This window comes from Mirounga angustirostris, unplaced genomic scaffold, assembly GCF_029215605.1.
Source record: "Mirounga angustirostris isolate CCGP_5_RB_7025 unplaced genomic scaffold, mMirAng1.0.hap1 SCAF_11, whole genome shotgun sequence".
Taxonomy (NCBI): Eukaryota; Metazoa; Chordata; class Mammalia; order Carnivora; family Phocidae; genus Mirounga; species Mirounga angustirostris.
Genome location: NW_026991719.1, coordinates 81,830,158 through 81,846,688, shown reverse-complemented (window position 1 = coordinate 81,846,688; position 16,531 = coordinate 81,830,158). Strand labels below are relative to the sequence as shown.

Here is a 16,531-nt window from a genome sequence, read left to right as displayed (position 1 = left end):
ACTATTATTGTATTGTTGTCGATGTGTTTCTTTGCTTTTGTTATTAATTGCCTTATATAATTGGCTGCTCCCATGTTAGGGGCATAGATATTTACAATTGTTAGATCTTCTTGTTGGATAGATCCTTTAAGTAGGATATAGTGTCCTTCCTCATCTCTTATTACAGTCTTTGGCTTAAAATCTAATTTGTCTGATATAAGGATTGCCACCCCAGCTTTCTTTTGGTGTCCATTAGCATGGTAAATTGTTTTCCACCCCCTCACTTTCAACCTGGGGGTGTCTTTGGGTCTAAAATGAGTCTCTTGCAGACAGCATATCGATGGATCTTGTTTTTTAATCCAGTCTGTTAGCCTGTGTCTTTTGATTGGGGCATTTAGCCCATTTACATTCAAGGTAACTATTGAAAGATAGGAATTTAGTGCCATTGTATTGCCTGTAAGGTGACTGTTACTGTATATTGTCTGTGTTCCTTTCTGGTCTATGTTGCTTTTAGGGTCTCTCTTTGCTTAGAGGACCCCTTTCAAGATTTCCTGTAGGGCTGGTTTTGTGTTTGCAAATTCCTTTAGTTTTTGTTTGTCCTGGAAGCTTTTTATCTCTCCTTCAATTTTCAATGACAGCCTAGCTGGATAGAGTATTCTTGGCTGCATATTTTTCTCATTTAGTGCTCTGAATATATCCTGCCAGTCCTTTCTGGCCTGCCAGGTCTCTGTGGATAGGTCTGTTGCCAATCTAATGTTTCTACCATTGTAGGTTACATATCTCTTCTCCCGAGCTGCTTTCAGGATTTTCTCTTTGTCTCTGAGACTCGTAAGTTTTACTATTAGATGTCGGGGTGTTGACCTGTTTTTATTGATTTTGAGAGGGGTTCTCTGTGCTTCCTGGATTTTCATGCCTGTTTCTTTCCCCAAATTAGGGAAGTTCTCTGGTATAATTTGCTCCATTATACCTTCTGGCCCTCTCTCTCTTTCTTCTTCTTCTGGGATCCCAATTATTCTAATGTTGTTTCGTCTTATGGTATCGCTTATCTCTCGAATTCTGCCCTCATGATCCAGTAGTTGTTTATCTCTCTTCTTCTCGGCTTCTTTATTTTCCATCATTTCATCTTCTATATTACTGATTCTCTCTTCTGCCTCATTTATTCTAGCAGTTAGCGCCCCCATTTTTTATTGCACCTCATTAATAGCCTTTTTGATTTCTACTTGGTTGGATTTTAGCTCTTTTACTTCTCCAGAAAGAGTTTCTCTAATAACTTCCATATTTTTTTCAAGCCCAGCTAGTATCTTTAAAGTGATGATTCTGAACTCTAGATCTGACATCGTACTAATGTCCGTATTGAGTAGGTCCCTGGCTGTCGGTACTACCTCTTGTTCTTTTTGTTGAGGTGATTTTTTCCGTCTTGTCATCTTGTGCAGAGGAGAATAGATTAATGAGAGAACAAAATGCTAGCAGAGTAACCACGTCCCCAGAAAATATACTCTAAACAAATCAGAAAAGACCTGAAGCAGTGGGATAAGAAGGCGAAAGAGAGAAAAAAGGAAAAGAAAAAAAAAGAAAAAGATAAAGATAAAAACAAAAACAAACAAAACAAAACAACAACAACAAAAGAAAAACCAGAATGTGATCAAATATGATCTATATGGTATATAGATCAGTGCCACACACTAGATTTGGGGTGTATTTTGGTCTTTTAGAAGAAAGTGTCTCCCAAAATTTTAAAGAAAGAAAAACTTATATATGTACAAAAATAAGGGTTGATATGATGAAGGGATGGAAAATGACTGTAAAAATGGAAATTATAAAAAATTTTATAAAAGGAATTGATAAGAAGTTGTTTGAAAAAAGAAAGAAGAGGATTTAAAAAAAAAGAAAAAGCAAAAAAAAAAGGGAGAGGATGTGATCAGGCAGGGGAATAGAAAACACCATATACTAGAGATTTAGGGTATATTTTAATCTGTTAGAAGAAACTATCTCAAAATTTTAAAGAGAGAACAACTTATATATATAAGCCAAAAATACGGGTAACTACTATGAAGGGATAGAATATGACTCTAAAAATGAAAAATAAAAATGTTTTTTTTTTTTTTAAAAAAAGGGATTGATAAGATGTTGGTTGAAAAAGGGAAAAAGAAAAATTCAAAAAGAAATAAAAAGACAAAAAAACAGTTAAAAAAATTAACTTTAAAAGACTAAGGAATCATGGTAAAAAAGCCGTGAATTCTATGTGCAGTAGTCCCCTAGCGCTGGAGTTCTGCCGTTCTCATTGATCGGTAAACTTGGTCTTGGCTGGCTGTTCTTCCTGATCTTCTGGGGAGGGGCCTGTTGCCGTGGTTTCCAAATGTCTCTGCCGGAGGCGGAATTGCCCCGCCCTTGCCCCCTCCCGGCTAAGTAATCTGCTCGCGTTTGCTCTCCGGGGCTTTTGTTCCCTGCGAGCTTTCCGTACAGCTTTGGAGGCGGAGAGTGAAAATGGCGGCCTCCCAATCTCCAATCCGGAGGAGCCGAGAACTCGGGGCCCCGCTCCTCAGTGAGCCCCCAGAGAAAAGCCGTCAGTCACTCCCGTCTCCCCGGTCTGCAGCTGCACTCCGTGCTCAACCAGCCTGTGACCACGCGTTTCTATCTCTGGCACCCGACCCGGTCTGGAGTCTCCAAACCCAGCAGATCCCTGCGGTGCACTCCCGCGCGGCTCCTCCCGGGGGAGGAAGGTGAGTCTCCCCGGATCTGCCGCTTGTTGGGTCCCTGCTGGAGGCGCAGGGGCCCGACGGTGCCGCGGATCACTGTTTATGGCCACCCCGAGCTGAGAGTCCGCGCCTAGGCTCCGCCTCTGCAGCCGGCTTCCCTGCTCCGATACCTGGGAGCTCTGCCGCACTCAGGCACCCCCAGTCCTTCTGTGACCCCGAGGGTCCTGAGACCACACTGTCCCGGAGGGTTCCACCCCCCGCTTAGCCACCGGAGTGACGTCCCTCAGCGGAGCAGACTTTTAAAAGTTCCGATTTTGTGCTCCGTGGTTCTATCACTTGCCAGAAGCGGCCGACGGAGGCCCCTCCCCCGCCGTCTATCCTCCCGAATATCGCCGCGGATTCACTTCTCCGCACGTCCTACCTTCCAGAAAGTGGTCGCTTTTTTGATGAGAGAGTTGTTGCTCTTCTTTTCTTCGATCTCCTGTTGGGTTTGTAGGTGTTCAGAATGGTTTGATCCCTATCCAGCTGAATTCCTGAGAGGAGACGAAATCCAGGTCTCCTACTCCTCCGCCATCTTGCTCCGCCCCCCTAATCAGTTTCTTTCTTATACACTAACAACACAACTGTAGAAAGAGAAATTAGAGAAACGATTCCATTTACAATAGCCCCCAAAACCATAAGATACCACGGAGTAAACCTAACCAAAGAGGTAAAGGATCTATACTCTAGGAACTACAAAACACTCATGAAAGAAATTGAAGAAGACACAAAAAGATGGAGAAACATTCCATGCTCATGGATCGGAAGAATAAACATTGTTAAAATGTCTATGCTACCCTGAGCAATCTATACCTTCAATGCCATCACGATCAAAATTCAATGACATTTTTCAAAGTGCTGGAACAAATAATCTTAAAATTTGTATGGAATCAGAAAAGACCCCGAATCACCAAGGAAATGTTGAAGAAGAGAAACAAAGCTGGGGGCATCATGTTCCCCGATTTCAAGCTATATTACAAAGCAGTGATCACCAAGACAGCATGGTACTGGCACAAAAACAGACATATAGACCAATGGAACAGAATAGAGAACCCAGATATGGACCCTCAACTCTATGGTCAAATAATCTTCGACAAAGCAGGAAAAAACATGTAATGGAAAAAAGATAGTCTCTTCAATAAATGGTGCTGGGAAAATTGGACAGCCACATGCAGAAGAATGAAACTGGACCATTCTCTAACACCATACACAAAGATAAACTCAAAGTGGATGAAAGACCTCAATGGGAGACAGGAATCCATCAAAATCCTAGAGGAGAACATAGGCAGTAACCTCTTCGACATCGGCCACAGCAACTTCCTTCAAGACACATCTCCAAAAGCTAGTGAAACAAGCAAAAATGAACTTTTGGGACTTCATCAAGATAAAAAGCTTCTGCACAGCAAAGGAAACAGTCAACAAAACAAAGAGGCAGTCCACAGAATGGGAGAAGATATTTGCAAATGACACTACAGATAAAGGGCTGGTATCCAAGATCTATAAAGAACGTCTCAAACTCAACCCCCAAAAAACAAATAATCAAGTCAAAAAATGGGCAGAAGATATGAATAGACACTTCTCCAAAGAAGACAAACAAATGGCTAACAGACACATGAAAAAATGTTCATCATCATTAGCCATCACGGAAATTCAAATCAAAACCACACTGAGATACCACCTTACACCAGTTAGAATGGCAAAAATGGACAGGGAAAGAAACAACAAATGTTGGAGAGATTGTGGAGAAAGGGGAACCCTCTTACACTGTTGGTGGGAATTCAAATTGGTACAGCCACTTTGGAAAACAGTGTGGAGGTTCCTCAAAAATTTAAAACTAGAGCTACCCTATGACCCAGCATTTGCACTCCTGGGCATTTACTCCAAAGACACAGATGTAGTGAAAAGAAGGGCCATATGCACCCCAATGTTCATAGCAGCAATGTCCGAAATACCCAAACTGTGGAAAGAGCGAAGATGCCCTTCAACAGATGAATGGATAAAGAAGATGTGGTCTATATATACAATGGAATATTACTCAGCCATCAGAAAGGATGAATACCCAACTTTTACATCAACATGGATGGGACTGGAGGAGATTATGCTAAGTGAAATAAGTCAAGCAGAGAAAGTCAATTATCATATGGTTTCACTTATTTGTGGAACATAAGGAATAGCATGGAGGACATTAGGAGAAGGAAGGGAAAAATGAAGGGGAGGGAATCGGAGGGAGAGATGAACCATGAGAGACTATGGATTCTGAGAAACAAACAGGGTTTTAGAGGGGAGGGGGGATTGGTTAGCCCGGTTATGGGTATTAAGGAGGGCATGTACTGCATGGAGCACTGGGTGTTATATGAAAACAGTGGATCGTGGATCACCACATCAAAAACTAATGATGTATTGTATGGTGACTAACATAACATAATAAAATTAGGAAAAAAAAGATTAAAAGAAAAGAAAAAGTACAGCATCCTTTCTTGATAAAAACCCTCAAGAAAGTAGGAATAGAAGGAACATATGTCAACTTCATAAAGGCCATATATGAAAAACCCACAGCTAATATCATCCTCAATGTGGAAAAACTGAGAGTTTTCCCCTAAGGTCAGGAACACGACAGGGATATCCACTCTCACCACTATTGTTCAACATAGTCCTGGAAGTCCTAGCCTCAGCAATCAGAGAACAAAAAGAAATAAAAGACATCCAAAGGGGGAAGGAGGAAGTCAAATTTCATTCCTCACAGACAACATGATACTCTGAAAATTGAAAGACTCCACCAAAAAATTGAAATCTGAAAGACTCCACCAAAAAATTGCTAGAACTGATTCATGAATTCAGCAAAGTGGCAGGATATTAAATCAACATACAGAAATCTGTTGCATTCCTATACACCAATAATGAAGCAGCAAAAAGAGAAATCAAGGAATTGATCCCATTTACAATTGCACCAAAAACCATAAGAAACCCAGGAATAAACCTAATAAGTAAAAGATCTGTATGCTGAAAACTATAGAACACTTCTGAAAGAAATTGAAGAAGACACAAAGAAATGGAAAAACATTCCATGCTCATGGATTGGAAGAACAAATATTGTTAAAATGTCTATACTACCCAAACAATCTACACATTTGATGAAATCCCAATCAAAACAACACCAGCATTTTTCACAGAGCTAGAACAAACAATCCTAAAATTTTTTGGAACTACAAAAGTCCTCAAATACCAAAGGAATGTTGAAAAAGAAAGGCAAAGCAGGAGGCTTCACAATCCCAGACTTCAAGCTGTATTAGAAAGCTGTCATCATCAAGACAGTATGCTACTGGCACAAAAACAGACACATAGATCAATGGAACAGAATAGAACACCCAGAAATGGACCCCCAACTCTATGGTCAACTAATCTTTGACAAAGCAGAAAAGAATATTCAATGGAAAAATGACAGTCTCTTCAACAAATGGTTGTGGGGAAATTGGACAGCAATATGCAGAAGAGTGAAACCAGAGCACTTTCTTACACCATACACAAAAATAACTTCAAAATGAAAGGCCTAAATATGAGACAGGAAACCATTAAAATCCTAGAGGAGAAAACAAGTAGTACCCTCTTTGACCTCGGCCACAGCAGCTTCTTACTAGATACATCTCCAGAGGCAAGGGAAATAATAGCAAAAACGAACTATTGAGATTTCATCAAGATAAAAAGCTTCTGCACAGTGAAGGAAACAATCAACAGAACTAAAAGGCAACTGATGGTAAAGGAGAAGATATTTACAAATGACGTATCTGATAAAGGGCTAGTATCCAAAATCTATAAAGAACTTCTCAAACTCAACACTCCCCAAAAACAAAAAAATCCAGTTAAGAAATGGGCAAAAGACATGAATTGACACTTTTCGAAAGATGACATCCAGATGGCTAACAGACACATGTAAAGATGCCCACCATCATTCATCATCAAGGAAATACAAATCAAAACCACAATGAGATACCACCTCACACCTGTTAGAATGGCTAAAATTAACAACTCAGGAAACAACAGATGTTGGTGAGGATGCAGAAAAAGGGAAACCCTTTTGCACCATTGGTGGGAATGCAGACTAGTGCAGCCACTCTGGAAAACAGTATGGAGGTTCCTCAAAAAGTTAAAAATAGAACTACCCTATGACCCAGCAATTGCACTCCATGTATTTATCCAAAGGATACAAAAATACTAATTCAAAAGGGCACATGCACCCCAATGTTTATAGCAGCACTATCAATAATAGCTAAATTATGGAAAGAGCCCAAATGCCCATCAACTGATGAATGGATAACAAAGAAGTGGCATATATATATATATATATATATATATATATATATATATATATATATCTCCAATGGAATATTACTCAGCCATTAAAAAGAATGAAATCTTGCTCTTTGCAACAAGGTGGATGGAACTAGAGTGTATTATGCTATGTGAAATAAGTCAGAGAAAGACAATACCATATGATTTCAGTCATATGTGGAATTTAAGAAATAAATCAGATGAACATAGAGGAAGGAAGGAAAATTAAAATAAGATAAAAACAGAGAGGGAGGCAAACCATAAAAGACTCTTAACTATTGAGGACAAACTGAGGGTTGCTGGAGGGGAGGTGGGTGGGGGGATGTGCTAAATGGATGATGGGCATTAAGGAGGGCACTTGTTGGGATGAGCACTGGGTGTTATATGTAAGTGATGAATTACTAAATTCTACTCCTGAAACCAATCCTACCCTATATGTTAACTAACTTGAATTTAAATTAAAAAATAAGAAAAAAACCTAAACAAATCAAAACAAAATAAAAATAAAGAGGGGTACACTAAACCAAAAACTAACAGAAAGGACATAACAAATATTGTATCTGAAATAAACAAATTTAAGAAAGAAATAAACAAAATTGTGACTACAAATCTATCTTGACAAGAAGTCCAATGTGGAATTACCATATGACCCAGCAATACCATTCCTAGATATATCCCAGAAAAATGTTTTTGAAAACAGGTGTTCAACAAGAATATGTATACAGATTTTCTTAGCAGCATTATTCCCAATAGCCAGTAGACAGAAACAATCTGAATGTCCATCAGCTGCTACATGGATAAGGAAAATGTGGCATATCTATACAATGTAAGGAGGAATGAAGTACTAATATATGCTATAACATGGGTGAACCTTGAAAACATGTTAAGCAAAAGAAACCACACATAATAGGTCATGAATTGCATGACTTCATTTATATGAAATATCAAGAATATGAAAATCTGTAAAGACAGAATGCAGATTAGTGGTTGCCAGAGGTTGTGGGGAAGGAGCACTGGGGATTACTTAATAAACATGGAGTTTTCTCTTGGGTTGTGAAAATTTTCTGGAACTGGACAGAGGTGATGGTTAGAAAACACTGTAAATGTATTAACTGCCACTGAATCAATGCATTTTCAAATGGTTAAAATGTTTAATTTTATGTTAGGTAACTTTTACCTCAATTTAAAAAAAAAATATTTAGATAGTGTGACAGAGGCAATTCGAAGATGCCCCCAACCCCCACCACACAGAAGATTACAGGCCCCTGGTTATTCAATCAAATGTTAATCAAGGTACTTCTGTGATTCCATTTTGTACATGTAATTGAAATCCCAAATGAGTTGACCTTAAAATGTTGATATTACCTGGGTGGATTTGACTTAATCACACATGCCTTTCAAAAGTAGGCAATTTTCTCCAGCTGGTTGCAGAAGTGGAAGTTAGAGAAATTCTAAATATGAGAGGGATTTAAAGTAAGTGTGGTTCTCTCCTGCTAGGAATAAGGCACCATGTGATAAAATATGGGAACAACCTCTAGTTGCTAGGAGCTGTCCCTGGGTATAGCTAGTAAGAAAACTGGGACGCCAGGCTTACATTCCCAAGGAACTGAATTCTGCCAATAACAAGAATGTGCTTGAAAGCAGATTTTTTTTCTCTAGGTTTGCCACTAGATGAGGACACAGCAAGCCAACACCTTGATTTCAGCCTTGTGATTGTCTGAGAAGAAAACCTAGCCATGCTGTGCCTGATTTCTGACCTCTAGAAACTGTAAGATAATAATAAATTTTGTTGTATATGCCTCTAAGTTTGTGGTAATTTGTTACACAGCAATAGGAAACTAAAACAAGGTTTTACTCTTCTTACTGACATGGAAATATGTCCAAATATACTGTTAAGTTGAAAAAACTTAAGTCTCAGAAAAGTATATATGGTTCAATTAAAATATGTGCATATATGTGTAAAGTGTTATTTTTTAATAACATTTTAATAAAGCAAACAGCTTTCCTAATGTGTCTAAGATTAGAAAAGCCATTTGAATTATCCTTATTTCTACCCAGGAGGGAGATTTATCTTAAACCATTCTTACTAATATTATCAGGAAAAACTGAGTTTTAGTAACATTTCAGTACAAAGCTTTGTTTAACAAAGCTTACTAAGCTTAACAAAGGGATGTGTTACATCAGCTGATAGAATTTTTAAAATGATAATTTTCCCACTAACCATTACTGTGTGACTCATGCTATATTACAGTGTTTCAAATATTTTAAAACATTTTGAATAACAAAAGGAGAGATGATATTATGACCATGAAATTTTTGCAACTTTTAGCATTAGAAAAAATTTGTATTCATTTTTTTAAAAAACTTAGTTGAGTGGAGAACAAAAGTTTCTTGTTCAGAGTAAATGGGAAAAATGTAGTGACTCTAAAACTTCATTCTTCTTCAAACTTTCATCTTTCTTTTAAGCATAATTCTGTACAATCCTTAAAGGAGAAACTCACATTTATGATGTAATTCTTCCCAGATTTAATAAAGTTTTCCTTTACATAAGTATATGCATAGAAAATGATTTCCAATAATATACATCAAACCGGATTGTTTTATTTTTGGAAAACAATTATTAAAATTTTGGAAATATATTTTTAAAAAGAACAGACAAAACAGAAGAAATGGAAATTACAGATCAATGAGGGATATGTGTGTGTGTGTGTGTGTGTGTGTGTACCAATTTCAGGGTTTAACAAAATTGTTTGCTTTTACAGAAAACTTAGAGAAATGTATTCAGTTTGAAATTTTCCTGTCAACCTACAATTTTGTTAAGTGCTACTCTCGTCAGAAGCTAAGTAACATCCTAAATATTAAAGAACAATTTTAAGTATTACTTCATCCTTGCTTGAGCTAAGAAAGTATTCCTATACATAAAGGCATACAAAATAAACTTTCTGAAAAATATATAGCAAACTCATTCACTTTCTACATTACATATACCTGTATTACTGTATTTTTTTAAACACAGTCATTAAGGACAATAAAGATATTTAAGAATAGATGTTGAACTATGCTAAGAATTAAAGAAAATAAATCAGCAAATTAAAGAAATAATTTTTAAAACTCATTAAAGGGTTCCCAAACTTGCCTGATCTTATAAATAATCTGGGGTTCTTTGTAAAATACAAACTGTCATCTCCTATTCCAGACATACTAAATTAAAACCTCCAGAAGACAAACCTGTGTATCTAGGTATCATTTACATAGCTAGGACACCACCCAAGAAAGGGTAGATTTGGAAAATCCTGGTAGATCAGGCTTACAAAAAAACAAAAAACCTAAAAATGATAAACAGAACAAATATAAAGTTTTGCTGTTCAAGTGAAGGAAGTGCAAAGGAGAGATGCACAAGGATATTTCCTGAATCTATGCTTGTAACCAAAAAAAGGGAAAAAATCTAAATGTTCATCAATAGGAAAACAAAAAATGAACAATACAATTATACAATGGAATATTGTACTGCTGTAAAAGAGACCTACATCTATCTATACATCAACATAGATGAATCTCAAAAACATGATTTGTAATAAAAGCAGGTTATGTTTGTATATGTGTGCATATATATGTATTTACATGCATATACACACATTTAAAATACGTTAAAATGTCTCTATGTCTGTATGTATATAAATATGTATTTATATATTTTCAAACTATATATAGTGTAAAAGCATGGATGTATGTTTTATTCTCTCAACCTTATTTTGCATGATTCAATATTTCCTAAATTAATATGATTGATTACAACCTTTGTTGGTGAAGGCGTGAACAGATAATGTTTTTGAGGGCAATCTGCATATATACATTATTGAAACAAGACCAATAACTGTAAATATATGGAAATAATGCCAATATGAATCACCTGGGGGTTGGTTAAATAAATTAAGATAATTCGAACACTCTTAAAACATCAAAAACAGGTAGAGTGCTTTGTTACTAACCTGAAAATATGATATACTATTACATTAAAATAGAAGCATAAATAAACTATATGAATATAATAGTGACTAGAGAACATTTAGTAAGACCATATGCTAAAATATTTATCTTTATATATTACAAGTTTATATATATTTCAAATTTTATGTAAGAAGCCTCCAAAGACAAAAAATAAACTAATTTTTAAGAAAATTTTATATGAAATTAATCGAACTAAGTAATTTTAAATGATCATTTAGTCTTCAACTGACTCAAATGATTCAGAAAAAAATGAGTCCTTCTACATGAAGAGAAAATAATAAAGCAAATGTAGCCAAATGTTAACAAGTGGGAAATATAGTGAAGGCCTTGTGGGGCTTCTTTTGCTATTTTTTAATCTTATTCTGTAGCTTTGAAATTATTTCATAATTTTCTTTTAAAAAAAAGACCACTTACATAATAATGGAAGGGTTTTTTTAATTTAGTTTTGATTCTTTTTGCCTATGACATGATTCCCAAACCTATCTGATTTTAAGAATTGTGGGGCACCTGGATGGCTCAGTCGGTTGAGCATCTGATTTCAGCTCAGGTTGTAGTCTCAGGGTCGTGGAATTGACCCCCACTTCAGGCTCTGTACTCAGTGGGGAGTCTGCATAGGATTCTCTCTCTTCCTCGCCCTCTGCCCCTCCCCCCACCCCTGCATGATCACAATCTCTCTCTCTCTCAGATAAATAAATAAATCTTTTTTTAAAAAAAGAATTGTGTAAAGAACTTAAATACAGGTTCCCAGACCTGGCTCCAATTTGTTGAACTAGAATCTTCAGGGAAAAGTCTGGAATCTTAATCTCAGGTATCTGTTATGATGTGGCAGGTTTAGAAAACATTGCCTGATGGCCTTGAAAACAGTTTTTTTACTTGAGTATAGCTGATACACAATGTTGCTTTAATTTCGGGTGTGCAATATAGTGATCCAACTTCTCTATATGTTATGCTATGCTCACCAGAAGTCAAATAAAATAAATGAAATAAGAAAAAATACAACAAAAATCAAACAAAAATTTAAAAGTACAATAAACCAGGTAATAGTGTTGGTGGACTCATGAGAAAACAGGAATGCTCAGATGTTATAGATGCCAAACTGAGACAATATTTTTCACGGTTGATTTCCATGACAATTAAAAGCATCCACAGTCATTTCAATGACAGTCCTAGGAATTTAATACATATTGGTATTTAAAAAACTATGTACAAAGAAGTTCAATCAACATTGTTTCTCATAGTGAAAACTACAAATAGCCCAAATATACATAAATATTGGAATGGACATGTGTGTGTATTATCTTTTTTAAAGGAAAATATTTGGACTGATTTAGAGTAAAATGTGAATAGTATATTTCTTGAGGCAGGAATAAAGCTGATACTGTCTTTCTACCTTGTCTGTATTTAATTTTATTAATTTTATTGAGGACTTTTTCTGGTATCTTTGGAACTTGCTCAACCCAGGCTTAGGACAACCTTGAAGTGTCAGAGATTTTAACATTCCCAGGGCAACATCTACCAATAAATAACCCATGCCTGTGGATAAACACTCCAGTTTCCCATCGCTAATTGGGATAATTCTGAGGGGGATGGTATTTTAGACTTAGAGGGTCCCCAACAGGATTAGGCCAGTTGCCCTTTGGCCATGTCTGTCTCTGGTGCTATATTTTTAACAAACTTTTTCATCCTAAGATTACATACAAAGTAACATTTGTTATATACTACTTTCAGTGGTTTCATGTCCCTTTATCTAAATATTTTATGTCTGTATTTAACAGGAAAAAGGCACTTCAATTTTTTTTTTCCAAATAGCTGACCAATGGTCCCAGCACCATTCCTTCAGTAATCTAACCTCTCCCTGCTAATTAAAAATATTTCAATCAGATTTCTAATATTTCTCTGTATTTGGGCTTGACAATGGCCTTCTTTACTGCTTATTTGTCCTATATTTATTCTGTTATAATATTGTTTTAATATTATAGCTTCACAATACTTTGTATCTGTCAGCATAACTTTCCCAAATTATTATTCTGGATTGTTGGAAGACCTCAGTGTTGTTCTACTTTAGAGGCCATGCTAGAGTTTTGTAAAGTGAAGTTGTACTAATATAATTTAGAGGAGACCATAAGTTTGTCACAGGCTCTCAAGGTATGAAAATCCACCAGCAAGACTCAATGCCTCACCTCATGGAAAGACCTCACAGAGACCCTTCACAAGGGTCATCAGCTTAGGTTTATAATTTAAAGTCCTTAAAAGGGGGTTGGTCTCTGAAGGGTCTATATATATAGGGTGAAGGAGAAGGAGGTTGTCTAGATTTTACAACTAGAAATCCTATTTTTCAACTGAAAATAATTGCATTGTCTAATTATAACAGCCAAAAATGGAATGCATGCTAATGGGAAACAAAACAAAAATAATCACCTTTTCCCTTCAAAAAAAAAAAAAAAGAAAGAAAGAAAGAAAGGGAGATAAAATAAAAGTGTGTGTGTTTTTTTTTTATGTCACTTTCTATGTATTTTCCAGACTTCCTTGCCTCGCTGTTACGGATAATTCTGGGTTTTACTTGCTGGGGAGTGACTGGAGAGAAGTAGGCATTTAATGGTTTAGAAGAGAAAGAAGTAATTATTTGAAGGTTCCAGCAGACGGGCGCCTGGGTGGCTCAGTCGTTAAGCGTCTGCCTTCGGCTTAGGTCATGATCCCAGGGTCCTGGGATCGATCCCCACATCGGGCTCTCTGCTCTGCAGGAAGCCTGCTTCTGCCTCTCCCACTCCCCCTGCTTGTGTTCCCTCTCTGGCTGTGTCTCTGTCAAATAAATAAATAAAATCTTAAAAAAAAAAATGCTCCAGCAGAAATCAGGGGAAAGGCAAAATATAAACTACAAAATATCATGACCCACTTGGTCTTAAAGACTGCTAAAATAGGAATGGGTTGTTGAGGGGAGAAGGCGGGGATGAAGAAAAAAGTGGCCCGCCCACGCTCCCGCCCCCATTCTCTTGCCGCAATGCAGGTGGGAACCATAATTGGGTATCTGAGCTCACAGTGACGTGGCCCTTACGAGACCTAGAGCTGACGCGTGGATTCGTGTCTCCTCCTAGTTGCAGTCTGGTAGTCGTTCGTGGCTGTGCGCCGTCTCGCTATTGCCTTGAAGGCGGGCGAGCCTGTAGCCCAGGCAAGGAGGAAGTCATAGAAGCTGACACTGATCCGTAGCAGGTTAGTGAGCGCTGACTGGGGTGGCAGAGGGCTAAGACCAGAGCGGGTTCTTAGAGGATTCTCTCTACCCCTTACCCAATACCCATTTACATGGTGCAAGAAATGGAGGGCTTGGTGGGAGGAGGTCGAGAGGGGCCAAGAGTTGGGAACGGGTACCAGTGAGGATGTCCTAGGACTGGGGATCTGGCCGATCTGGCGTCTGGAAGGGAAGGGCCGGAGAAGGGGACAGCGAGGAAACAACCTGATTCTAGAAGGGCGAAGGGAGGGGGTCGCAACCGTTGACCCTGGGGATGGCGGACTCCGCCGCGGGTCTAGGCCTCGGTCCTGGAATCTGTTCTCCACCCTCCGTCCATTTTGGAGCCGGAAATGGTGGGCTGCGGCAAAGGGGGCCGGGGGGAAGGGGGCCGGAGCGGGGCGGAGATGATGGTTGCGGAGGATAGGGACAGAGATTAGGTTCGGGAAACACTTCTCTTCTGCGGAGGAGGCAATCGAGCGGAAGCTTTCTGACTGAGATACAGTCGGGGAGCAAGAAACTGTTTCTGACCCTGCAGGTCGGTGTAAGCGTGGGCGCTGCTTGCGGACCCTGGGGTAAGCGAGACAATGCGCTGAGACCTCAGCGGGTCCAGGTTTGCAATGCCCACACTACCTCGTCGCCCTTCGTCCATTTTGATGCATAAAATGGTGGGCAGTGAAAGGAGGGTGAGTTCCAGAAAGGCTAGTGGGTCCCAACCACATTGAAATTTTTTATAAATAAACCACGTCACCATCCAGCAAGCTGTTTTGACTCCCCCGCCCAGCAAGTTGTCCATTTGTGTTCGAGAAATGGTAATTAGGTGACGGGAAGGATGAGACAGGGGTTAAAGGGTCTAAAGAAGAGGTGAAACTGGCTTGGAAATAATCATCTTTGATTACAGTGCCCATTTCTGGAGGGCGGGGTAGCGTATCAAAGGGCAGGAAATGAAGCCCTGACACAGGATGGAGGAGAAGAGAAGGTGGCAACATTTGATTAACGGAGGCCTAAATCAACGACGCAGCTGGTGGCCCCTGATACTGGCCCTTTAATCAAGTTATCAGTCCTGACCATTGTCGCATTTCTGTCTGCAGGTCTTTAGGTCGGTTGGTTGCAGCAGATTTCAAGGCTAAGAGAGGAAGACTGCTTCTGATCCCTGCAGGTAGGGGACTTCATGGGACCCTGTGGTGTAGGGTTATCAGGGGTTAAGACAGAATCTGGGGGACTCACTGCCCTTTCTGCCCGAGTTAAGGGCAGGAGGTGCGAGGAGTGGCCTAAGGAAAAATTGACGGGGAAAATTGTGGGCTTTGGAGGAGGGCTGGGTCTGGGGCTTCCCCTAGAGGGCGCACGAAGTCTCTCACATGGGAAAACCTTTTCAGACAGAGCTCTGAATCCTGTTGTTACAAAGCATTGCATCCTTCTTCTTGCTTTTTATCTCCTAGGAAGAGTAAGCAGGAAAAAAAAGTCTCAACATGGAAAATGCCCCCCAGGAAAGCAAAGGAGACGAGCAGGCTCCGGTGCAGAATGAAGAAGCCCACCCTTTGGGAGGTGGTGAAGGCCAGGAGCCTGGAGGAAATATTAGAGCGGGTTGGGCCCCACCTGCCCATGATGTTAGAGAGGATATGCCCAATAGGCTTGTCAATAACCTTGACATGATAGATGGAGATGCAGATGATATGGAACGGTTCATGGAGGAGATGAGAGAGCTAAGGAGGAAAATTAGGGAGCTTCAGTTGAGGTACAGTTTGCGCATTCTTATAGGCGATCCCCCTCACCATGACCATCATGATGAGTTTTGCCTTATGCCTTGAATGCCGAGGTTAATAATAATAAGCCCCCTGCTTCCCAAAGTTGCATTTTCTTGATGTACCCTTTACGGTGAACCTGTGGTTTTCTGTCATTTTTCTGATTGGAGATTTTATTTCGACTTAGTCTGGAAGTTTTTCTGTCAGCAGGGGAGTTTCATCAACTTGCATGGAAAGATGTTTATTACATACTGTGAAGGTAATAAAGCAGTTTAAAAAGCAGTCTATAGATATACTATCTCATTTAAAAGCATGCATATTATATATATCAGAATGCTTTTTTTTCTTATTTTCTTTAATTTTTCTTGATTACCTATTTTTTCTCATTTTTCCAAAATGAATACATATGTATTATATGTGTCGGAAAAAGAGTAAGAGGCAAAGAACTTGCCAATTGGCTTATAAAGGGAATGGAGACAATCAGTAAATACTCGAGACACAATTTAAAGACACATAAATCT

At 38.7% G+C, this 16,531-nt stretch overlaps 1 protein-coding gene across 1 annotated transcript; it reads left to right on the top strand.

Annotated features, from left to right (window-relative positions):
• The first annotated feature begins 14,118 nt into the window (after positions 1 to 14,118).
• On the top strand, positions 14,119 to 16,297 carry BEX5 (brain expressed X-linked 5). The gene is made up of 3 exons (XM_045902613.3): positions 14,119 to 14,255; positions 15,360 to 15,427; positions 15,708 to 16,297. Exon 3 carries the CDS (start codon positions 15,738 to 15,740, stop codon positions 16,074 to 16,076), a length of 339 nt encoding a protein of 112 aa, XP_045758569.1. The 5' UTR covers positions 14,119 to 14,255; positions 15,360 to 15,427; positions 15,708 to 15,737; the 3' UTR covers positions 16,077 to 16,297.
• The last annotated feature ends 234 nt before the right edge of the window (positions 16,298 to 16,531 follow it).

Coding starts and splice junctions, on each gene's coding strand:
- BEX5 (XM_045902613.3), top strand. CDS start 15,738: ATGGAAAATGCCCCCCAGGAAAGCAAAGGAGACGAGCAGGCTCCGGTG.